This window comes from Neopsephotus bourkii, unplaced genomic scaffold (assembly GCF_033783945.1).
Source record: "Neopsephotus bourkii isolate Nb327-2 ecotype Australia unplaced genomic scaffold, CSIRO-AGI_Nbou_v1 NB_1287, whole genome shotgun sequence".
NCBI classification, from domain to species: domain Eukaryota; kingdom Metazoa; phylum Chordata; class Aves; order Psittaciformes; family Psittacidae; genus Neopsephotus; species Neopsephotus bourkii.
This window is the reverse complement of record NW_026901771.1, coordinates 450,759-477,430: the sequence shown is the minus strand read 5'-3', so window position 1 is coordinate 477,430 and position 26,672 is coordinate 450,759. Positions and strand designations below refer to the sequence as shown.

At 40.5% G+C, this 26,672-nt stretch overlaps 1 protein-coding gene across 9 annotated transcripts in view; it reads right to left on the bottom strand.

Annotated features, from left to right (window-relative positions):
• LOC133218675 (ephrin type-A receptor 6) overlaps positions 1 to 19,498 on the bottom strand; it is a 472,741-nt gene extending 453,243 nt beyond the window's left edge. For 8 of the 9 annotated variants that reach the window (XM_061365351.1, XM_061365341.1, XM_061365344.1 and 5 more), the window contains exon 1: positions 19,379 to 19,492. In XM_061365351.1, the coding sequence (XP_061221335.1) occupies positions 19,379 to 19,481 (103 nt within the window). In that variant the 5' untranslated portion in view covers positions 19,482 to 19,492. Of the gene's footprint in view, positions 1 to 19,378 lie in introns of all 9 variants that reach the window. The other variant, XM_061365345.1, reaches the window with a different exon arrangement.
• Between the last annotated feature and the right edge of the window lie 7,174 nt (positions 19,499 to 26,672).

Sequence of the window (26,672 nt, the reverse complement as noted above, 5' to 3'; positions counted from 1 at the left end):
CAGTCTGCTTTTCTGATTGTCCACAGTCTCTTCCTTTCCACGACACAGTGCTTGCTCTCAATCAGAACAAGTGATTTAAAACTCATACTTAATTTAAAACAGATGAAGGGAGAATTTAAGATGTTTCATTTGTGTAAATGCCAAATTTATAACAATGAATATTATCTTTTATATTGCTATACAGCCTAATTTATTTCATCTAAGAGCAATAAAACAGAGTAAGTGCTTAGTGATCCTAATAGCCAAGCAGAATCAAATTATGGAAGAAAAAGCTGACATCTGAATTATAATGCATTAAGGTAAAATTATAGCTGAATTTGAGGATAATTTCATTTGATTTGAGTCTGAAAATGCAGTACTTCTTTCGGCCTTATTTCAGAATTATGCAAACTGCAAAGCATTTTGAACCTATGAAAATTATGAAATATTTGTGGAATTATGGTTATGATATTATTAAATTATTATTTGTGTGGCAACACCCTACTGGTGGTGAACATTCCAGCTTAGTATGTACATCTTATTGTAGAAATGTCAGAAATAAATCTGGGTTAGAAACTGAAACAAATTGCAAAAGAGTTTTTAGTTGCTTTAAATAGAGAGCAAAACAGGTGGGGAAGTTGCATAAAAGGCATGTTTTCAAGACAGACAGTATTTAACTGTGTAATTCATACTGCAGTTCCTCAAAGATTAGTCATGAGGCTGATCTTATCTAAGTAGTATCCTTGGTCAAAGTAGGCTAGTTCTAACAAGATACTTTTTTCATGGGAAAAGTTGGGAGGCATTGCCAACACAATTGCAGGCTGGAACACTATATGGGGGGCTACGGGTAGAGAAGGAATGATTCTTCATATCAAGGATAACAAAGAAGGAAAGGCATTGAATATAAATCACTAGATAATCCAAAGGGAGCCAAGGAGAATTTCTTTTGTAAAGTGGGAGCCTAGCAGCAGACAGAAAAGGTAAGGTATGTACGTATTAGCTGGTGACAGACCAACCGAGGACCAACCAAACATCATGGGAACAGAGACAAACACCATCACAGAAAGTGTCAGGTATTTCTAATGCAATTACTACTACTGCCCAAAGCACCAGTAAAACCTCACCAGCAAAGATGCATATGGATCTGGCCACCTTTGTTCGAGAAAGAATGAATTAAACCGAGATAGAGAACAAGCAAAGGCAACTGTAACTGCAAGAGTGATGAGAAACCTCTTGAATGAGAGATGAAAACAACATACCAAAACCCAAAAGAAGAGATATCACTCCTGCAACAGTGCTGCCAGATAAAACTGGAGAATGGAAAGATGTTCTTAAGCGCTGGGACCCTGCCAGCATGAGCATAAATAATAAGCACTAATAGATGCAGTTTATAAATGCATTTTAATTTCATAGCACTGAAAATCACAACAACTTCCCAATAGGAGCAATATGGGAACATCACTTAAATAGATTTAAGATGAAAAGAAATCTTTTTTTTTATGCAACATCACAGGGGGCATTTGCTTATGGTAGCAGCTCTTTCCCAATCCCATGTTACAGTTACAGTCAACAGAGCCTCTTGACGCACTGTAAGAAGTCTTAGCATGTGCCACTAACACAAATGCTAGGGTTTTTTTGGTCAAGAACAATTAAAAAACAATCTTTCAAGGCCAGTTGTGTTACAGTAAAATATTTTCCTCACCTCCAAGGAAATTAAGCCATTTGCTGAACGACAAACTGACTCTCCCATTGCTAATTTCCTTCCCCGTCTTTGAAGCTGCTGGTAACTTCTCCCCTCCAACGCTTTTCCTTTTGAAACACAGTAAAAAGCACTTAAATAATCCTTGAACCCTTTTCCCAGAACCGCAATATAGATCTTTCTGAACTACTGCATTTATCTTTGAACGTAAGTCTCCAAAGGACATAACCCACATTATGGACTAATAGACTGTAAAACTGCATTTTATGAACTGCAGCAGTTTTGAGCAATAAAAGCGGAATCAATAGACTCAATCTGATGACATTTCTTCCCTTCCCTATGCTGGAATTAATTTATTTATTATACTTTTGAAATTGTGTCATTTAAAAAAAGCACTAGGACCTGCTTGGAGTCTACAGATGGACCTGCTTGGAGTCTACAGATGGATGCTTACACCTAGGGATGACAGTGTTGAACAGATCACTTTTTCCTGCTAAAACTAAACCCAAAATTTTGTGAATTAGAACATTCATGTAACAGAATCAGGAGAACCTGATTTTTTTTTTTTTTTAACTCTTCATTCTTCCTCTTTTTGTTCCTCTCCCTTATCAAAACTGTAGTTCCATCTCGTTATCTGAAAAAAATGACAGCCCACTATTTTAGGAGGTCTAGGCATAAACTGTACCACTTTACTGCAATGATAGTCATATTTATGTTCCTTACAGCTGCATAAATGTTTAGCTCTCCTTAAAGAATACTACCCCCCATAAAGCAAGAATTTTACTTGATTCATCAAACATTTCATACCCAGACTATTCCTTAAATTCATAGTTTTCATTTAAACCAGACCAAAAAACTTTTACCATATGTTCCATGTGGTGAAGGCCCCAAAACCCAAACATTCAAAGTCAGTTTTTGTGCATGCTGAGTAACTTGGAACTCAACCCAAGGTACTTCCTGGCAGCTCAAATAATCAGGTCATTTGGACAATGCAGTCACTGAATTTGGTGTAATCACATCTCATTTGGACATGAGAACACCAGATAACAGAACGAAATAATTCCTTAGGTCCAAGACTCAAGCATCCATAATCACAGTTAAAACTTTAAATACAGTAGCACAAAAAGCAGAAGCTTAAGTGAAGGCTATTATGAAGAAACTGCCTACAGCAGTTTCGGTTTGGTTTATTTCTTTTTCCTTTCCTAAAACAGCAGTCCTTAAGAACCTAACGAGAAAGTATATTACATGTCATAAGTGAAGGACAAAAAATCTCCAATCACAAACTGCTTTGGCAGTCTCTCTGCCATCATTTACAGAGAGGTAAAAAAAATATCTGCTCAGACGGTGACAATTGGTCTTACTTTGAGAATTATGAGCAAGACACAAAAACCTGTTCCCTGCAAAAACGCTTCTCCTTATACAGGGCATCAGAACACTTCACCCAAACCCCAGTATTGACTTTAACCGAGCTCTAGTGTTTCTAAAACAAAATTCCTACAATAGAAAGGGAAAAAACAACAACCACCATAAAACCCAACTAGCTTCTGCTTAACAGCAATAACCCCAAACTAACAATTCTGTTCCACTGTCTTTCCCATTCCCAGTCTTTGGTATTACTTTGATACACTGTGATATTAGTATCATTCATACTCCACATCATCAGCATGGTAAATGTCTGGTACTTTGACCTGAGTTCTGTAACGCAGCTACTCCAGTTTTACCCATTCCCTTTATGACTTCTAGACAAACCAAACACCGCACCTTGGAATTACAGTGTCCTTAATTTTATTTACATAATGGGGTGCAGTTCCAGATGGCTCACTTCAGTCATCCCTGTGTGCAAATGGACATACAGTATACAATTTTTGTGCTGTGACATAAAATTGCTACTTGGGGATTTTTTCATTCATTCCTGTTTCTGGAATTTCAGGTGAATTAATGGGACCTTTCAACTTCTGAGGTGAGCCCCTTACATAAATGAAATAATCTGATTCTGTCAACTGTGACGTACTTAGTTACTAAACAATGACATATAAGTTACTAAACTCCCTAGGAGCCAGTAAATAGGCTGCGCAGAACACTAATGTAAATCCTCTGCTAACAGAGCACATTGTCAACTCCTGTTCCAAGGTATCTGTACAAGAGGATACTTGGGCCAGACATCCCAACAGCTTCTCAAAATTAATTTCTTCTCACATGACCACGTTTTACTTGTAGTCAAACAACACAGAAATAATACTGACAGCTCAGGAAGAAAACAGAAAACATGACCAGGATCTATATTAATGCAACCGTGTCCCAAGCCCTGATTTAGTTATTTTCTCAGAACCCAGCAGCTGTAGTGTGCTATTACCTAAGAATCTTGGGGTTTGACTTCTGGCTAGATGGAAAAGTTTGAAATGATCTACCACATTTCACAAGACAAAAAAAACCCTATGAACTCTACTGCAGGCTCTACTTCTGACTCTTCCTCAAACCTGGAAGTTTGGGGTTATTAAAACCTACTGGTATGTGGATTTGATTTCTATCACCAAACTTGGCTTGGCACCATTACTGTATACTGCACATGATAAAATTCCCATTCTCTAAGGTATGCCTTGTGATACCTTCTTGAGTCATAGTTGATCTAGAAGCCATTGTGTTTCGCTGGGGTGTTGCCTTACAGCAGTAACATGAATATATGTATCCATGTTATTTCATTATGTGATTATTATATATGCATGTATATTCATTAAGAGATTATTAGATCTCTAACTTTGCTCTTGGTTTTCCGCTCTGTTACACAAATGATCCAGCTGTGCTTTCCTACACCTCCCTTTAAGAAAGTCACAGTGCCTTTCACTGACACACAAGCTTGTTTCTCTTGAATTTGCACATTTTAACAGGGCCTGGTATGATTATGTCCTGACTGATTCCTCTTTAAATGATCCTGCAGAATCATAGAATCATAGAATGGTTAGGGTTGGAAAGGACCTTAAGATCATCAAGTTCCACCCCCCCCCGCCATGGGCAGGGACACCTCACACTAAACCATCTCACGCAAGGCTTCGTCCAACCTGGTCTTGAACACCACCAGGGATGTAGCATTCACAACCTCCCTGGGCAACCCATTCCAGTGCCTCACCACCCTAACAGGAAAGAATTTCCTCCTTATATCCAATCTAAACTTCCCCTGTTTAAGTTTTAACCCATTACCCCTTGTCCTACCACTACAGTCCCTAATGAAGAGTCCCTCCCCAGCATCCCTATAGGCCCCCTTCAGATACTGGAAGCTGCTATGAGGTCTCCACACAGCCTTCTCTTCTCCAGGCTTCACAGCCCCAACTTTCTCAGCCTATCTTCATACAGGAGGTGGTCCAGTCCCCTGATCATCCTTGTGGCCTCCTCTGGATTTGTTCCAACAGTTCCATGTCCTTTTTATGTTGAGGACACCAGAACTGCACACAATACTCCAAGTGAGGTCTCACAAGAGCAGAGTAGAGAGGCAGGATCACCTCCTTCGACCTGCTGGTCACGCTCCTTTTGATGCAGCCCAGGATATGGTTGGCCTTCTGGGCTGCAAGCGCACACTGCCAGCTCATGTTCATTTTCTCATCAGAAGGTATCATAGTGCAGAACTATCTGTGAGAACACTGACCATTCACAGCTTCATTTTTACGAACACAGACTTTGATGCTGAAATTACTTATCAATTCAAAATGGCACACATTCATTTATGCCAGTCCACACACAAGGTCAAAGAGAACAAAATGGATGAAAAAAAGCAAACTTACTGTTATTCTGTTCTTAAATATAGCATTACAGAGTTACAATACAAAGAAGGTTTAACCCACTCTCAGTTTCTAACCAACTCACCTTCCTCCTCCACTGATGCTCTTTTCCTGTTCCCACCCCTTAACTACATGCCATGGAAAGCTACTATAGATACTGTTTGGGCTAGAAAAACCCAAGTCTGAGTAAAACAGAAACATTCACAGCTAAAATTCAGATTGCTTACTGATGCATTTTGCTGATTCTCAGAATGGCTGAGGTTGAAAGGAACCTCTGGAGGTCACCATTTCCAACCCTCCCTGCTCAACAGGGGCCACCTAGAGCAGGTCGCCCAGGACCGTTTCGAGACATCTTCTGAGTATCTCCAATGCAGGAAACTCCAAAACATCCCTATGTAATCTGTGCCAGTGCTTAGTCACCCTCACAGCGTGGTGCTCTCAAAACTCAATACTACCATAATGCTGTTGAGAACCACCACAGCATGGTGTTTCTCAGAACATAAAAAAGGGTTTCCTGATGTTCAAACAGTATCTCCTGTTTCAGTTTGTGCCCACTGTCTCTGCTCCCGTCACTGGGCACCAGAGAAAAAGAGCCTGGCTCAGTCTTCTTTGCACCCCCATTTCAAGCATTTACATACATTGATAAGATACCCCTGAAGCCTTCTCTTCTGTAGACAGAGAAACCTTTCCTCTCAGCCTTTCTCTCTCAACCTTTCCACATACCAGTCCCTTCATCACCTTCGTGGCCCTACACTAGACTTCTTCCACTATGTCCCTGTCTGTCCTATACTGAGGATCCCAAAACTGGACACAGCACTCCAGGTGCAGCCTCACCAGCACCAAGAGGAAGGATCACCTCCCTTGATCCGCTGGCAATACTTTGCCTAATGCAGCCCAAGATATCATTTGCTTGATGTCCTCACCTAGGCACTTTTTAGCCAAGCTGCTTTCCAGCTGGGTGGTCCCTAGTATATACTGCACTGGATTGTTCCTCCTCAGGTGGAGAACTTGGCACTTTCCTCTGCTGAATTTCATGAGGTTCCCATCAGCTCATTTCTCAGGCTTGTCAAGGTTCCTCTGGATGGCACCACAACCTTCTGGCATATCAAGGACTCCTCTCAGTTGTATGCCATCAGCAAACTTGCTGACAAGGACATGAGCCCCTCAGACTGCAAAAGTGAGCTTTAAATCAAAAATACAAAACCAAGTGCAAACTCCAAAGAATCTTTATCTTTTCAGCAGTAATACCAACACACAGTTATTTTCCAAACTATTATTTGAACAGGAAAATATATTTATTGGAATTGAAAAGCAGAGAGGCAGGGTTAACAAGCCTCTTGGGACTTCTCAGTCACTTTTGGTTATGAACTGGAAAAGGCTTAAATCTTTGCAAAGGCCAATTGGGTGAGAAGATCAACTTGGTAATCCTGTGCAGGGAGGTAAAAATACTGTTCTGCTTTAAAAACTGACTGGAAGGTAAGACGAAATCGGAATAAGCAGCTGTTAACAAAAACAACAGAGCAAGATGAAACAATGTTCTTTGTTAGGATCACTGTTTGATGCATTTATAGAAATGTAAAGACCACGATCCTCATATTCTTCTCCCTTAAAGATAATGCAAGTCAGGTGCAATTATGCTTAAATCATAGTAGAGTAAAACAAGTGTATAGAGGAAGGTAAGACAGAAAATCATACATTATTTTTAATGCATCTACACATTCAAGCAATTTGGAATTTCATATCACACAAAAACAACCACAGAACAAACTGGGTTCCGCACAGAACAAAGTGGATTATAAAACATTCAGCCATTCATGCGAAAGCCTGAACAACCAGAGAAGCTATGGGCTCATTAACCTTTAAAGCGTATGTACCATGATCCACCAGAACCGAGAATGGAGGTTCAAATGTAAATCAGGAAGATGACTGCCTGTTGTCACGAAGTCTTAACATTATCTATGTGCAGTTCTAAATGTTAACATCTAATCAAGCCTAATCTATTATTAATTTTCTTTTTTGTTTTCAAAATATCCATCTGTGGCACCACTTCCAAGCAGCTTTTATTTCTTGAGGCACCTCTCAAGTATATCTGAGTATAGCTATTAAAAATAATTCCCTAATCTGCTTTAATATAATGGAAATCCACTAATGCTGAGGCCTCAGGACATTACTTAAAATCAAGACTACTTGTTACAAAATTAGTAAGGAAAATTATTACTAGTAAAATGAACAGGCTAAGCATTAGCGGAACCCTTGATGTCCTGTGGCAACAAGTGTGCCATAAGAAAGGAACAAAACAGGAAAGTGGCTACAAGTGTGACTTCAATTCTAGCTATTGTTATGGTGCATGCTACTTAACTCTCTCATCTTTTAACATCATTTTTTGCCTTTTCAACATTTCCCAAACTAAAACGTTCTAGGTCAAATCTGAAGTGGACTTCCACCAAAACAAAACAAAACAAAAAAACCCCCACCAAAATAATAAAAAAATAATTAAAAAACCCTGTTCAAACATTTCCAAGAGTGAGAGAAAGGAAGGAAAGTATGTTTTGTACCTTTGCTTAAGGAACAGTTGCATATCTGATTTGAAGCATCCTGACACACATTCACTGATGTCTGCTATAGGCTGTTACCCAAGCTAAACATATTCACTAGGCAAATTTGAAATGCTGGCATTTCCAAAGCTTACCTATGCTTAGGGAATTCCATCCTTAACAGATTCTATGTATCAATTTGACTGTGCTGATACTGTTACCACAGAGGAATTAAGCATACTCCATATTAAGACTGCCAGGATGCACAAGATGTTCCTATCGTTGGATCTTCTGGATTCCAAATCAACAAGTACAGGAAACTTTCATCTGTATTCTCTGATCTCACCCAGAGCTCAAGAGAGAGTGGAAGGCCAAGAAAGAAAAACATCCGCAAACAAATGCAGCAAAACGAGGAATGGAACCATAAAAAATAGAAATAAAAAGGAAATTGTGGGCACTGATGGGCAGAAGCCATTTAGCGGAAGAATGAGGTTAAGAAAGGTAAAAAAAGGGAAGAAAGGACAACTGAAGTAACAAAAAGAGCCACAGAATGGGAGGTCATGACCATTAGAGCTCTTATTCAACCTAGAGAGGACAACCCTGATGTGTTACCTGAAAACAAGCCAATTTTACTTGCAACTTTTAAAATTCCTTTGCTGCTTAGCATCATCTACTGGCAAGGTGCATGCCTTCATTACTGTCTAGTGGATGATGGTACCTCTAGTGTCCTAAGCAATTCAGATCATTTTTAGAGGATTACACCATCAGTCTACATAAACCACCATCTCATGTGAACGATATATAAAGAACAAGAGAAAAAGTGAACTTTTTAGAACATAAAAATTGCAATAGGAAAGGAAATTTCATATTAACTACATTTTTATGCTATTGGGATTAGCAGGTCCCACACGTAAAAAGTTAGGAAAAGCCAGAACTGAAGTATTCCCTATGGCTCATGGTCTACATCAAAGATAGCTGGTTCCCGAGACTGTGGGTACCAAACAGCTCCATGGGCCAGCTGGGCAAGACTTATGCTTTGAGGTTGAGGCCTTGACCTCAGGAAGGTCAGTGAGAGACTAGGTACACAAAATGGCAAGAAGATTTCAGAGCCTTAATTTGTGTGGTACAAATTCACTTGATCTGAGTTTGATATATCGTGAATTATTAAAAGAGGATCAAAGTATTCTTAGCAGAGAACAACAATTACACACAGGAAAAAAAATACAAAAAGAAAAACACACACAAAAACTCACCAAACACCAAAACCCAGTGAGTTTCACTGAAGACAGCACTGAAAACCATCTACCTCTGCACATAAAAAACTAATTCCTTGAAATACACAGAGGGTGCCACAAACCGGCCACCTAAGCAAATAGCTTGGGCCTTTAATTCTTTAGTACAGTTGGCTATAAAAACATAGAAGGCTCATTCAAAAGAATACTGTGAAAAATAATAGTTTAGAAGAGATTCAACACCCAAAAAATAACTGCATGCAGCCTGTTTGCACAGAGCCATGTATTAAACAACAGCAACAGGAAATGCTGGACTCCTTCCAACCACCAGCACTCATTTCTCTACACGAGATGAGATGCCCTTTCGATAGCCTATAGAAAAATGGAGTATGTGATAACATCATTATATTCACCTGCATCAGGAGGAACCATTAACATGACACAGAATACCATCTGATTTCCTGGCTGACTTTTACAATCCCAGATTTCTTCAGAAGCAGTTTCCATACAATACCTCTCTGGTAGACCTCTTTTCTTCGTGCAGTGTACACAATCATTCCTCTTCCTCTGAATACAACACATCTTTACCACTTCCGATATAGCCATTTTACAAAAGCAAAGTCTTATCCGTAGCAGGAGACATTTTTTCATTATTTCTGAAAGAAGCAAATTCAGCTAATTCTTTCTGAAATTCTTAGTCTGGAAATCTGACATTTTATGGCCTTTTTTATCATATATAAAAATTACAGGATAAACATTCCTACTGTTGTCTTAGCTGCAACGGAGTTTGGGTCTCCATCGGAGCTGATGGCAGTCCCTGTGTGAGTATGACTCAGAAGCTCCCATGTGCCACACCTCTCATCATGTTTCTTCTTTCCTAGATGCTAACAGCATTCATGTTTATCTAAACTAAATGTTCCTCTACAAAATAAAGTCCACTACACTGAATGATTAAATCTAACATAACCCTCTGAGTGGGTGTTCCTACTCTATCATTCTGGCATGTAAGCATTTAGCAACTTCAGTAATACAAACAAAAGCAATCTACCAGAGACACAGGTTTTACATTTCCCTTACTTTCCCTTCAAAGATCAGCAGCCAGACACAGCAAGGTATGAAGGACTATGCAATTTCATATGGTCCCACTTTGATTTGCAGGCGAAGTGGGGGATTCAAACCACATTTTGAAACATAAATCCCTCATCCAAATGCTTTTCATGCAGTCCATTTCCAGCCACAAAGAATGAAAGCACTACAAGGAAAAATTTGTTAGGTCTCCTTTCGTACTTTTTTAATATGTCCAAAAATATATTTGAAGTGTTTAATTCTAAATTTCAGCATAATTTTTCCTGTAGAATTTGATTTTAAACCACCAGCTGGAACCCACCGGGAAAACTGGCCTGGGAAAATTCAGAGATAATCACTTTTACCAAGATTAAAACACTAGCACATTATTTTACAGAATGCTTTCCAATTCATTCTTTTATTCCTTTATTTTAAGCTAAGAAGCAACCAGCAGCCAGAGAACACAAATTACAGCAGCAAATGCACTCTAAGCAAGGGTTCCCAGCCAAAACAAATCACTCATTACATGCATCAATGATACTATTTGCTGTATGTGACTTTTCCCCTTTTGTTCTAGGTGCAGAAGCCATTAAATGGATTGAGATGGTAGAGCTCCCAGTAAATACACCTTTTACTCTGTCCTCATTCTGTGTGTGTACCTTCAGAGCGGTTTCTTACAGGTGGTGCCTACTGCTCATCTTTTTTTTTTGCATGGAAGTGACACAGCACTGATTTTATTCTAAGCTAAAACCTCTATAATTAAAAAAAAAAAAACCAAAAACATGTTGGCATGAAGGAATGCTCTATTACAAATGCAGTTAACAGATCTATATATTAAGATCTTCACCCTGGATTGCTATGTTTATATTAGTGCTTCTCCTGTAAGTATTGCTTATGGTACCCAACAGAGCTGCACTGACCTATGAGGAGCTGCTCTGCATTCTAGCTGCTATGCGTTCTTCATTAATCTGGTATTGCTCTTTTTGGAGAACCTGTCAGCAAACAGTAGGCACCTTCAACACAGACACATTGTCTGGCATTCAGTCAAATTAGAACAAAAAAAAAATACCTCTCTTGTAAGAGAACTCTAAACCAATGATTTCTCTTAAAATAAAGAGCATTACGTCTTTAAATTCTTGTTTCTTCCTAAAGACTTTAAGTAGAATCTTAAAGTATGAAGACATACAACATGGGGGCAGTGGAAGAGAGAAAAAACAAAAGTGGGTGAAAGGAGAAGAGAAGACCACCGACCTTTTCCATGTTTCTTATGCTGGGATTGTTTTGTATGCCCTAGTACAAGGAAAAGAGATCCATGGACCAGCCCTGATCATGAATCTTCCCCACAGCAGCATCCTAGGAAGCATGTACAGGCTTCCATGTTGCATGAGCATCTCTTAACCCCCATGTTTCCCAGTATATTTCAAGCACCACCAACACCACAAGTAAGGAAATGTTAAGAGTCGTGAAGCTAGCGAATGCATGACCATGGCCCACTCTGGTGGGTAATACAAACAAAATCAGGATTGAATCTTTCCTCAAAACTTCAGTTTGTCTTGTGCTTTGTGGAGAGATAAACCATGGTAACACAGAACTCTGAAACATAATGTGGTGTTTGGCAGAGAAGTGTATGTGGGAAGTTAGGGATAATGGCCGGAAAACACTGGCATAACAGCAAAAAAAAATACCTTTTATAATATCCTATTCCTCACAGATTTTTAGAGAGCAGGAAAAAAGAAGATTCAAATCTAAAGTTCTTTATTTTGATTCACCTTATTTCAAGTCTGTGTTTGAAGTTCATACAGTATAACCTACCTTGGTTTGTACCTCATGATTTTTAATAATGAATCAAGATTGATTCAAGAATTGAATCAAGATTTCAGAATGGCTGTTAAATGTGAATTTGATCTTTTCATATTTAGAGGCAAAACACATGTTAAGTCCTCAGACTGTTCTACAGAGAAGAAGTTTAACTTTCAACCTAGATATAATTTCCCATAAATGTGGGGTGTTTTGATTTTTAAAAACTAGCCCTACTGGACTGTCAAAATAAGTGTCAGTTGAGAATTTTACACCATTTTTTAATCTAGTCTTAGTTTAAAGATCAAAATATGGCTGCTTTCTTTAAATACACATAATAATTATTGAGGCAGTATGTATTTAGAATGTGAATAAACTCACAAACCAAAGTAATAGTATCTGCTGGCTTAAGAGTTGACACATATTATGACATACTATAAAACAATTGTTTAAAGAGGAGAAAACAGTATTGTAAGCTACAGAAAAACACACCCGTGCATTGCCTGAGTGTGTTGGGGTTTTTTATTATCTATGTAATTACCTAAAGCATCATAAAATAGCTTCATTGGTTAAAATTAAGACTTCTCTATTTATTGAACTATCACCATTGTCAAGGTATTCAGTACCTTCATGGGCTTTTAGCAGGACAACAGAATTTAGTCCAAATACAAACATCCAACACAGTATGCCATAGAAACATTAACACACATTAGTACTGGGTTGCGGGTGAGACAAATCAGCAGAATTTTCTTACTAAGCGGGAAAAACTTCAGGGGTTTTTGTTTTGGGTTTTGTTGGGATGGTTTTGGATTGTTGTTTTTAATACAATGGATTAGCAAGCTTCAGACATCCATAAAAACCATGCAGTTATTTGATTTAAAGCCAAGATTGCTCTCTAAGCCGTGTTCTGTAACACGTTCAAACTAGTACTTTCAGTTACAAATGAATGCTGGATTAATTGAAGTGACTTTTCTTTAATGCCTACCTGTTTTGAATGGACTTCAGACATGGGAAGAAGGTGTTGCAAGGTTGATAATGAAAGCACACTTGGAACAAGTATAGGATTGTTGGAGTAAGTGGTAGACTGGAAGACTAAGGGGATTACAAGAGAAATGAACCAGCAGAAGATAATTTCACTGATAAATATTCCAGGCTTTTGCATGGTCTGGAATATTCTGGCATCATTACAACAGCAGACAGAAGGATGATTACCTTGAAGAGTAAGCATTCAGAAATGCATTTTAAAAGCCCTGAAAATAATAACAATAAATAAAGGGAGATCTTTAGGTTTTTAACAGTTCATACAAACCTCTGCCAACAAAGAAAAAACAAACCTTGATAGGAAAACCCCGAATTTTATGCAAGTTGCCAAGATTCAAGTTTACAAAACCAAATGGTAAGGAAGTGGCACTCAAAATTAGAGAAAATCATCTAAGAAAAAAAAAAAAAAGGACTGGAAAATCACATTCCCATAAAGTTGAGCAAGTTCATTTGTATGGACCAGAAAGAAATCCTGCAAAGAATTTCATGTCTATATGTAATTCTTTGTTACCATGAAGATCGCCATATGATTTACAAGATCAAAACCTATTTCTCAAGATGCACTTTTCACAACAGATTTTTCTTGACCTCTCTTACAGCATAACATGGTTCCTGAAGGTCAGGATAGATTTTGGACAAATATTTTGTTTTCCCTACTTGTCTCTTTCAGCATGTAAAGAGGCATAACAAACAAATAGCCAGCCTCTTCTTTGTGTCAATATCATGTTACAGAAATCCAATGATTCTAATGGAAACATCCCATCTTACACAGAGCTGGAAGAACATATCCTAACATAGCTATGATGTATTGGGATACAAGCACAATAAAATGCTTCTCATAAAGCACATGTATATCAGTTTCTAAACATTACCAATCAGTTAAAAGAGATTTTAAACATATTATATTAGCCTTTTCATTTCAAAGAAACAGCCAGCAAACTGGATATTGATTTACTCTCTACCTTACATATAATTTACTGCACTTTAATGCTTTTCTAAAGTTCTCAAGTGAGAAGTCCAAGATCAGGTACCCTAAACAAACCCTCAAACCGAATTCAGATCTAAGTAATTAGATTCAAAAATATGTATCTGGAAACACAGAGGAGACTTCCCTAAGAAAATAAAATTAGTTTTCTACATGCTTTTTCCTTCTCGCATTTGTAAACTATTTGACTTGCCAAAAGAAGCGTTGCCCAGCCAAATATTAACTGTTAAACTCGTAGGAGGATAAGAATGGTCATTCTGGATCAAACCCAAGGTGTATCTGATCCAATACTGAAGGCCAATTTGAGAGCAGCCAGCAGCAGATGCTTTGAAAAGGACCTCAGAAGAGTAGGCAGATGCAGGACAGTCATCCCGTCTGCACCGGAGTCAGTCTGTTTTCTAGGAACTATGGTGGCTTGCTGCCCGATGCAGGCAAGATGCTGACTGAAAGTGGAAACACTGATCTCTGAATAAATCATGAGAGATGGAAAAACCACTGCTCACCAACAGTCAACTCTTCTCTTCTGCTTATTTTTCCTTGTTTCCCTATAACATTTAGCTTGATTTTGACTTGCCTCCTTCTTCAACAAGGCCAAGTGTTATATATATATATATATATATATATATATATAAACAGGTTTGGAAACACTTTAGTTCCTATGTGGTGTTTTGCCACCCTCAAATTACAGGAGAGTACTGTGCCAACTTGGTTTCAAACTGTATCTGCTCAAGCCATACATATTAAAATATTTATTCTTTCCATACCAATCATTCTCATTTGTCCAAAACAAATTAACAAAACATCCAAACAGCACTCAGTGCTGCCAAATGCACCACCAGGAATATATCACGAGGCATTAATTGCAAATCTGTTCATCTCATACTTATGGCATACAGATCAAGGCGTTTGGATAACAAGTCATTCTATGCATATCTACAACCGCCAGAGCTGCCAAGTCTTCATTTAGCACTCAAGCCTATATGGATGTGGGACACAGGGGTAAAAATCTTTTTTACATGTCTTAATAGCTTGAAATTAAAATACTATTTTGCTCATGACTTTAGCTGCATACTTAAAAAGGAACGACACACTTCTGCAGTGGTTTTGCTTCTTTTCTCATTTTTCATAATGATGTAAATACAAAACTACTAGCTGGATAACTGAGCAGCAGAATCCACCAAGACAAGTACAATACAGGCAGCAGCACAGCCTGACAGGACCCTAAGTCCTCTAAGTAAGAGATATCCTCTACCAGTAAAACATGACTTTCATTCAGAGAGAATTTCAGTCTCTGCAGACACTTAGTCCTTGGTCTCATTGCTACAAGAAGATTCTGAGTGCTGTATTCAAAAAGAGTGCTTATCTGTGATGGATTGCACTTATGTAAAAATAAACACGTGAATAAAAATAAGCCAACTTCTTTGAACTGATGAATAACTCCAAGTCATTAGTAATCTGCCTGAGATTTTAACACCAGAATCAAAAAGCTTTATTACCTACTTTGAGCTACCCAATTTACATCAAGTGTACTCACTGTGAAAATAAAGGCTGTAAGAATTTCAGAACTGACATCTGACATTATTTCTTACCTCAACTTTTTTTGTAAGAGGAAGAAAATGAATACAAGTGCCTTTTAGAAGGAAGCATAAAAAGACCAACCTTGCATAATCTGACAAGATACACAGGTACCCAGTAACTTGAAAAAGCAACAACTTCCTTTTACAGTTCACTGACAGATGTGACACATTATAAGCTCATCAAGTTCTACAGTTTACTTCAGAAATTAATTGTCTGGTGACACATAAGGACTGCCTTATGTAGCCATTATCTTTTAAACTACAGCTTAAAAGAAGGCAGGGTACAAAAACCTTTTCTGGTTTACACACATGTGGAAACATACATGCAGGCATGGGACACAACTGAACTGTTAACCTGATGCAACTTTTATCTTAAAAGATCACACAAGTTTTGCCCAAAGAAGTTCACAGCTCAGATGCTATTACCTGTATTTTTAGGTTTGAGAGGAATTGCCCAATTCATTGTGTTCTGGCAATAAAGCAACAAACTTACAGAATAGTTATATACATAACACAGGCTGAAATCTTGCACAATAATGCAACATGTTCATAACTGGATGTCATGGATATAACGAAAATTTAGACGAACATGCAAGCACTCACCCTACACCATTAGTTTAGGCTTATGTTTCCAGCAGCTCTGTTTCAGGCTGCAGTGGTACATTTTTCCTATGCAGCTCTATGGCCTTGCCTACCTACGAGGTTTTCCTTAGCAGAAAAAAGCAGTCCTTGGCATGGTCATAATTTGGTTTTGAACTTACCACTCCATTAAGATAAATGAGTAAGTTCACTTCCCTGTCAATAGTATTGTTTGTGTCTGCCTTGCTACAGGTACTTTAAGACACTACACATTGATTTACTGGGTGAAGAATGACAACCTAAGAGTCTTGGAACTGTGTGTATATATATACACATATATATATTAAATCTTTCTGTTTGAGAAGCACAAACAAAAAGATGAATCCCAACACAGTAATAAATTACAAGACTGGAGTATATTAATTCTCTGAAAATCCCCCTTTAATAGTGGGAAATAATCCTTTAAGTTGAAGGGCTGTCTGTTACTGAGTTGGAATAATAAACTTATTCCCCTTTCAGTTTTTTGCCCCAAACAATCAAGAAACCCAAATAAACTATTCCTTTGCTATTTAGCACTAATGCTGCTATGTTTGTAAACACAAAACAGAAACAAAATGTAGCTGAGAGTAAAGCCAAGCTAAGTTATAATTACTAGCATTATTAGTAAAAACCCAATGGCAATTACCGCAAACATGTTTCCAAGATGTACAGTCAGAAAATATCACCTTATGGAAATGTAAGATTTTTTTTCCTCACTAGATTTCAAAATACTCTTTACAGCTGGGATTCCAAATGTTAATAAGCAGCATTTTAAACTCGCACATTTAAGTGTTTACACAGTGGGGAACTTCTTTATTGTACTGATTTTCTTTCATCCAACTCCTGTATTTAGAGAAAAGCATCACAGACAGCAAACTCTTTTGCTAGCATTTTATTAATGCGGTAGAACGTGCATTTTAAAGCACCTGTATCCAGTGAATTTTCCATTCACGTGCGTTTTGATGAGTTACACCTTCTGTTTGGAGAGTTTATTTGCCAGATTTCAGTGACACGCTTCTAGTTTGACTTTGATGGTACAGTGACAGTATCAAAGATAAGAAGTCACTCATTTCATTGGAAGTTTTGAAACAAGGTGCAGCAAGAGCACTTGCTCAGAGTTCAGTAATTCAGCAGTACTCTATGCAGGCAAAATTTAACTTCTTGGGAAAAGTTACATCAACATCAAAAAAACACTTCACCCTTGACAGACTTTCCTTTGGGCTTAACTGTTTTGGTAACTATTTCCCCAACACTACTTAAACATTACTCATTTAACCCCAGGAATATCAAATCCTAGTTTAGAAATATAATCCCACTTGCATTACTATATAAAAATCCTTTACCTGTGATGCACGTACTATTGGCTATTTTGTAACACAGCAGATAGATGACTTTTTTTAACCACGTTCACATTACATGATTGGCCTTGTGATAATGTGGCAGAGAATAACATGCACTAATGAGAGTGACAGGAAAGGAAAACTGCATTGTGCTACTGTAAGAATCCTGTGGCTTCTAAGACATGAGTAAGGGCAAAATCTATTATAGCATTGATATGACAGTATATTATACAATTACAAGCTGAAATTATCCATCACATGCAGTGTAGAAGAGGAAAAGGAACAATACTAACTTGGAACATCCCTGCTGTAGCTGCCCCTGACTGCTCAGTATTTGCAGTCAGTATGTGCTGCTGTACTACCATATTTTCCTTTTTCCTAGGTATTTTATTCTCTCTTCTTATTGTTACCCATATGGATACACTGAACACCGAAAACAGACTGTAGAAAGTGTGAAAAGATATGAACTATATTATCTGATAGTACTCCATGACTAAAACCAGTTTGTCTTGTCTGATCATTACTTTCTACCTTAGCCATTTTCAGCACTCCTTGCAGTAATAGCAAGTAAAATGACTTCTATCAGAAGCAACATTAGGGCTACCCCTTCAGTTCCCGTATTTTCACTCATGTCACACTAATACCCCATTAGATGAAAGCTAAATTGCACAAAAATAATATTAAAAGTAGGGCAGACTCTCCTAATTTAGATATAGATGCATCCTACCTAGTCTATAACTTTAAATAGAGACGTACATTGAAGAAACAGATAAGGAAATGCTATGCTCTATCCAGATGGTCGGTAACATAGAACATGATGTTTCACAAGAAGTTATGAGTGGGTTTGGAGGTTTTTTTCCAATTCTTCCTAACAAAACTTCATATCCCCATGATGTGCTATGCATTTATATTTTCCTAAATGGGATGATTCCCTTCTTAATCCTGAGGCATTTTTCTTTAACGCACGCCTTACAACCGACAGAATTAAAATACTGGCTTGAGTAAGACCTGATAAGCATGCACCTGTGACAGAGACTTTAGATGTGCGGGTTTTTCGGACAATCAGACCATAGCACATAAAATTTAGGCGTTAGGGACAGTCAGACACCTTTCAACAGCAATTTCCCTTAACGCGCAGCGAGCCCTCCCGAGCCCACTCTGAGGGTGCTTTGCGTTCGGCAGAATGAAGGAAACCTTAAAACCGTGTTTCAAGTAAAAAGCCGCTACGGCTCCACCTCGCCGGGAGGTAACTTTCGGTTACCTGCCGCTCGGCCGCTCAGTCACAAGCCTCGGCGGCTGGGGGCGGCTCCGCCGAGCCCGTAGACACCCCGACAGTCCCCGCCGCCGCTGCGTTACCTCCCGGTCCCCAGCGCCGCCCGGCGGGGTCGAAACCTCGCCCGTCCAGGGGCAGGAAGCAGAGCCCCCCAGTTTCCCTCCCACCAAACACCCAACTTCCGCGGGGTCACGGACACAGGCGGCAGGAACCGGTGGCCTCCGGGCCCCGCACTCCCTCTGCCCCCCTCCGCGGCCAGGAGAAGCCGAGCTCGCCGCAAGGAGTCCCCCCAGCGCCCCGACACCGGCCGCGGCTGCCACCCCACTTCCCCGGGCTGGGCGGCACCAGCGCTGCGGGGCACAGGTGCGGGTCCCCTCCCCGCCGGCAGCCGCCCGCCCTTCCCTCGCACCCCGCGGCCGTCGGAAAGTTGGCGGGAGCCCACCCGCACCGCACCTCGGTCGCCCTTACCGTGGTTGCTGGCGACGTGACCGGCGGTGGCGGGGCGCGCCGTCAGCAGGGGGAGGAAGAGGCCGACTCTCCAGAGCAATCTCCCCACCTCACAACACCCCATGGCTGGTACCCGCCGAGGCTCCCCGTCCTCCTTCAGGCCGGCGGGGAACGCCGCCGCGGCGTCCACACCCGCAGCCTCGCCGGTGTCCGGTGCGGCCCGGCGGGCTGCGCTGCCTGCAGTGCCGCCGGACGCTGCTCGGGCCGGGGCAGGCGCATCCACCAGCGGGGTCCCGGAGGGCGGGGGCGGGCGGCGGCGCCGGAAGACCCCGTTGACCGCCCTGCCGCGAGGGGCGGCGGCGCTGGGAGTCCGGAGCGCTCCGGCAACTTCGAGGGGCTGCGGCGGGCGGCAGTCGCGCCCCGCTCCCACCGCCGGTTCCGGCCGGGGGCACCGTCAGCCCCGCAGAAGCGCCCCCAGCAGCTTCAGCAGCCTCCTTCGCTGGAGCAGCCTCCTCCTCCCCCGGCCGCGCCGCACGGCCCCCCACATCCCCGGCCGGCGGCAACGCTGAGGGGCGTCAGTTTCCCACGGTGGAGCGCCTCGCCCGCGCCGCAAAGCTTCCGAGGCGGGAGGATGAGAAGGGCCGGGTGCCTCCTCCCGCTCCTAAAGGGATCAAGGAAACTTGTGGGGCAGCATCCCCAACCCCTCCGCCGTCCCCGGTTCTGCCGCTCGCCCCTCTCTGTCTCTGCCTCTCCCCCTCTGCCGCGGAGCAATCAGAAATCAGGCGGCTCTGGTGTGATGCTCGCTGCTCCCTCCTGATTTGTGTGCGGCGCAGCCGGCTGCAGTTTTTTGGTGGTGGTGGTGGTGGTGCCGGTGCCGCCGCTCCCCTGCCGCCCGCGGAACGATGGCCCCCTCCGGTGCGCCCAGCCCGGCGGGTGCCGGGTCCGCCGGGAGGCCAGCGCGGCCCCCGCGCCGGGGGCGCTCCGGAACGCGCGCCCCGCTCGGCCCGGTGCGAGCGGGAGGGGCAGGGGGGAAACGGGATGGAGGGAGGGGCGGGAGAGCCGTTAGGGCGGCGGCCTCTCCTCTGCCGCCCTCCGGAGGGGAGTGTGGGGCGGGCGTGAGGCAGGCGAGGAGAAGCGCCCCTTCGCCTCGCCGCTACCGGCAGCCCGCAGGTCAAATGCGGCCGGCTCAGCGCTAGAGGGGGTTAGTCGACAAGGCAAGGGAAGGGAGGAAGCAAAAACCGAGCCCGGCCGGTGCGCTCCGCTCGGGAAGGGCCCCAGTGTTGCTGCCGTTTAATAGCGCTCCAGGCCTCCAGCCGCCGTGAGCGCCTGGCGGGAGCGGGGCAGCCGCTCGGGGGTCGGTCGCTAACCGGAAAGAAAAGCGGCAGAGGCTGAGCACTGCCCCTTGAAGTTACGGCGGGGGGGGAAACAGGAGACGAGCGAGGGTGGGGCTCCTCGGAACGCTCGCTCTAGGTTTGGATGGTCGGGTTGGGCGTTTTAACGCCTCGGTTATGTAGTAGGAGCGTGCGCAGGGCGTGGAGGTGTCTGCGTCCTGAGCAGGTGTGCGGCTCCTGGCAGCCCTGCCCTACTCAAAGCACACGGGGACTCGTTATTGTTTTTAACCCATCGAGCATTTCAGTTGCTGTACATAGAAAAAACCCAACACAGGAAGATACCTATATCCGTATTGCTGAATATGGATTCCTAAAGTCAGGCGCTTAAATACACAGCTGGGAGAAAAAAAACCTGCCTGATGCTCAAGGCTTCTGAGCGTCCATAAATCCCGTTGAAGTCAATGGGTAATGCAGCCCCAAGATCCTGCACCAGACAATAGCAAAGTTCCCGCTGAGGTGCCTAAGCAACCGTTCGGAGAAGCTATGTATAACCACAGTTAAGCTGTAATGCAAGCATAAAATAATCTTTAAATTATTAATTTAAGGATTATTTTCAAATTAGTTGTTCTGAGCCAAGTCGACAGAGAAATATATATGGGGGGAAGGGGGGAGTATAGGGATTTTTTCAGATTACAGCTGGCCTACTGCAATATTTCCATATTTAGCTATAATAGCAATGTTCCATAAGGAAATGAACTTTTATTCAGAAACATTAATAGGAAAAGCTTCAGGAAATATTTATAAACTGGGATATAGTCATTAGTATTTTTGCTTTGGTTTCATGGGTATGGAAAAAGGACCCATTTGGAGGTTAGATTAGGTGACCTTCAAAGTCCATTCAAGCCCAATCTAATCTATGATTCTGTAATCCTGTGTGTCACAACGCCGTTGTGCCTTATAGTTAACATGGCCAAAAGGAAAGCAGCACTGACATTAGAAGGTTAGCTTTCTAGGGTAATGGGTAAGCATTCAGATTATTCTTCTGCTCCAATTCTTGGTTCAGTAGTAAGATGCTTCCAAACCAGATTGCCAGAAAAAAATCAGTGCAGGACATTATACATGAAGATCCCCCAAATTAAGATAAGTCATTTGGGCCCTGAGCACAATTAGTGCCACTCTGGCTGCAACCTCTGAAAAAGACTTTTCATGTGTTAATGTGAAAGGGCAATTAGCACAGCAAATGTAAACTGAGGTTCCTTCCCTCACATCTGCTGCTAGGAAATACCAAGTTGGCCTTTTTGTAACAGGATTTCCTCAGACAGCCCTTGTAACTTTTGCGTATATGTTTATACATGTGTGTCTACTCTCCATGTACTTTTATGTGCCTGTACATCTCCATGTACACCTGTACATCTCCATGTACACCTGCACACATTTTAGGTGGACATGCTGATGTTATGCTTCCTTACTTGCCGCTAATAAAGCCAAACCAGACTCCTTCAAGGAGCTCAAGTCTGGCTTACTGCTGCTTTTGCTTTTACTATAGCTGAACACAAAAAGGAGGCAGTGAGAGATGTGGCAGGAGCACAGACAAACCATTTCATCTTTTTTCTTGCATGCAAATCACGGCTTTGCCTCATGGTAACCTTGGAACTCCACAAGCCACAGGATACTCTCAGGTAACAAAAGACATAAAAAGGGGGCATTTTCTCTAAGGCATCCCTTCACCAGCTTTTAACCAGCTAGAGAATTTCCAGGGGAACATCTCTGACAAAACACCACTCACTCATCTACACACAGATTAATTTTTATGAGCTTCTGTATTATCATGAATTCCAAATTAAGTCTTAAGTACCATGCTTTAATGTTTCAGGTGGATGCTAACATGCTAAATGTAACAGAGGACAGCAGAAATATTAAATATAGGAAGGTAGAATACTATTTGTATAACTTTTTATCTGAAATTTAAAGCCATTTAATATTGTAAACAGTGAAGCAATAAATTTTGCGAGGGATAATCACACAGGGTAAGACAAGTGAAGCCCCAGTTTAAGTACCTCCATCCTCAGGTTTCTAGAGTATGTTCTATAGGCAAGGAAATGCCTATATTCCCATTCTCAAAACAAACCAGAATTTGGTCTGTCCTGGGAACATAAAAATACCTATTCCATTTTTATTCTTAAATAAAGGGACCATCTTTCTGTTAAGAACAAACACAGCAGAAAGAAAATCTAGCAAAGACATAGAATTACATGTAATATGCAGTCCTTTTTTCTCTGGGTAGTTACCCATACATAATTTACTTTTAATGTATCGTGATTGTATTGATTATAATAAAACTATGACTTCCTGTAAAAAAACTAAAGCCAGTCTTTTTTTATTAAAATCCACAATAATGTAGTGTTGTATTGTTAGTCCTTTGAACCATCATTCACAACTGTGTGTGGTTTAGTGTGATCAAACATTCTAAGTAAGACACTGACAAAGAACAGATTTACAGTGAACTTAAAACACATTTTCTGTGTAGCACTCAATAGGATTCACTGATGTTAAAATTACCGTAATATTTGGACCAAGACACCTGCATTAGGATTTTTTACAAGAGGAACACTTGCACATAGTGACCTTAACTATAGCATGTATACTAAGAAAAATTACAAGGGAATATGCATCCCTTACGGTGTGAGCCAACAGCTTTCTAGCTAACAGAATACACTGCTGATCTGGCAGTCTAACCAGGAATCAACCCTTTAACAGTATCTCCCTTATTCAGGGTTATAAATTACACTTTCACATAAAACTGAAAGTTAATTCCGTTTTGTTCTACATTATATTCTTGTTTCTGTAGGATTATACACTTTGTTTGAATGAGCAGGCCTTTTAGTTTACTAAGATCTTTACATTTTATCCTATTTAATGACAGGTTGAAACTTGATCACTACTGATACTTTTCCTTCCTCCTGCCGTAGTTCCCAAATATGCTTACGGTATGTGCAGCAATTCACATGAAGTTTTCTAAGTATTTGCAGATTTTGGCAGTTTTCTGCGCCCCTACACACATTAAGGGAAAAAAGTTAGAACATTAATAACGTATCAGGCTTATTACCTTCCCTATTATTGATACAGAAATAGATAATGAAAGTAAAAGGGATGGGAGTCAAAAAGAAAAATGTATGCTCAGAGATATCTGCTAGAAAGATAAGAGTACTAAGCCTAGGCTGAATAGGTATATGGATTCTGATATTAAAACTATTATTTGAATTACAAAGCTAACATCAGCACTTTAGTCTTGAATTTACCATGCTGCAGGATATTTTGTTATAGGCAACGATTCCTACATGTATAGTATCCAGAAAAGCCATTTTCCAAATCTGGCCTGCTAATTATTGAAGTTATGTCACTAGACAACATTTTTCTTTTCTGTTGGCTTGTATAGAGCACGGACCTATTCTGAGAACACTGATTCTCATGCTCTGCATCATGTAAGAAGGTGCAATTTAATTAAGTGACAATGAACCAATTATAACAAACAATGTTTCAGGGAAATTATCGCTGAAACGTGCAGTGTGCTAGTTTTGTCCCCATCTTGTTACATGCACGAGCTTTGAATGGTCTCAAATTATTTTTAACTAAAACTACTGAATCATGATTACAAGATTATACAATGTACAAGGTTGTAAAATGCTATAGGTTGTTCAAAGTTTACACCTTACAGTTAGACAAAATAGTGAAACTTTAAAGGGGTGATAGAGGCAAAATAGTTGCCATGTTTTTCACTCGCAGTTTCTTCAAATAAATCCAATTATTTGGATTAATAGGCAAAGCAAAGGATACAGTCTAAGAAGTTTCTGTTTTGCGGGAAGGTCTAAGAGTAATAGAACTGTCCTGGAAATCTTTCAAGAATAACAAATGGGTTGGCAGTGAATATTTTCAGTATTTCAATTTCATGAGTGGAATCTTGCTGCAGCGGGGCAAAGAGATCCCAGATAAAGGTAGTAAAATTAATGAAACCACAGCTCCTGAAGGAGAGAACTGGAACATCTAGACCACACAAAAAAACCTCAGAAATGTTGTGGATTCACTGACAATGGAGGAGCCAAGGTTTTCCTCATAGCATTGGCAGAGATACTGTCAGAGGTGTGACTGTGGTTTAGTAGAGCATCTGAATTAAAATGCAGGAGAGAGCAGAATTACATACTAATCAAATGGGAGTTCAAGGCAGGAAAGCTTTTATAGAACGCCTTTATCCATCTCAGTCAATTGAATAATTCCAGCTGAATTAATTGCAAATTGAGTTGACTCTCAAAATGATAAAAGAATCATATTCATGAGCAAAATGATCTAGAAAAAAAGAAAAAAATACCTGTAGTTGCTAAAGAGTGGACCAGATTCTAGTCACACTACCCAAAAAGTCCCCTTGACATAACTGGGAGTGGTGAAGTGAGGGACTACTTCAAGGCTGTGTCTAAACTGTTTATTTCCTGGAAGTTAGAAGACTTCTACTGCACTCTTAACAACATCTAAATCTTCTGTTTCATTGGGTTTTTTTCTAAGAATATTAAGAACCAATTAATGATTGTAGTGGGGTGGTTTTCAGTAATTAGAAGTAATAGTAAAACCAAATGTAACTGAAGGTGTAATGGTAATGCTAGAGACATTCTGCGTTGCATTTAAAGGATTATATGCCCCGTTTTAATGACCTATGTTTCAGATTGCCATTGAAACACTACTGCTGAAACTTGAAAAAACACCCCAAACAATCACATTTAAACTTTAGAAGATACTTACATTTATATTCAGACCCTTTTATGAAGAGGCAAGGACTTTAATTTTACACTGTCCTCCTAATAATGGTGAAACCAAAAGCGAGGTCCAAAAGATTAATTTGTATTGAAGGTTATGATAAAACTGGAGTTTTGCTTTTGAACGGAGTATCTAAATACGCTACCTGAGTTTTATAATACTTTAGAAAAATGGAAAAACTTTCATATGCTGTAATATATGCTTCTGAAATCAAACCCTGTGGCTATATACTATTTTACTTGAACTAATACTGTATCTCCTTAAAGATTTGAATCTTCCTGATTGTTTTTCCCTTTTGGTACTGCTGCCTTGTACATGAAACTGAGAAAACATCAGGGTTGGCTCAGTACAAACAATAAAGTTGAACAACCAGACATATCATAAAGACATACTATCTTTTTGCCCTTATCCAACTACAGCTTAATGCAGAAATTGCTTCAGGCACTAGAGCAGGCGTGTTTATTATTACCACAGATTAATATTCTGTTTGAACAGTAACTCCTGTACATGCCTGCATTACCTTAGTAACTGGTGTGAGAAGATATATACATTTCTGTCTTTCTGCATCAAGTTGAGTTTATTTCCTCTCTGAGAAGCAATTGTTCCATGGAAAACTAGCAGTAGGCTGTAGTAACTATATCGTACATGAGACATGGGGGGCAATTATGTCAACATAGCTGATATAATCTGAACTACTTCCAGAATTGCTGAGTCAAATTATTATCAGTCATATGCAACTGTCCTTCATACCACCACCAAACTAATCTGAGGCAATCTTTTGGTCTTAAATTCTACACAAACTATTTTAACTGTAACCAGTTTTGGAGAAGTGTTAGCATCAAACAAACTATTCCAAGTCTGAAAATGCCTGTCCTTGGCACACACTCAAACTGACATATTGAAAGTAGCCATTCACAATGACTTCAGTAAATTCTTACTTCTCAGGCAACCTTTGTCCTTGAAACATCAAAAAGACATCTTGGAACACAGTCACAACCTATTAATTGAACTTTGCAAAACAGCAATATGCCATCAAGTTTATTTACTTAAAATATCCGCAAAATGTCTAACACTTTTAAACACAACATTTATTAGTGTCAGTGTGGTTTTGCTTGGACATCCTGTTGCTTTCCACCGTCAGTGATAACTCATTTATTAGACATTTGGGGAACGCATTTGGA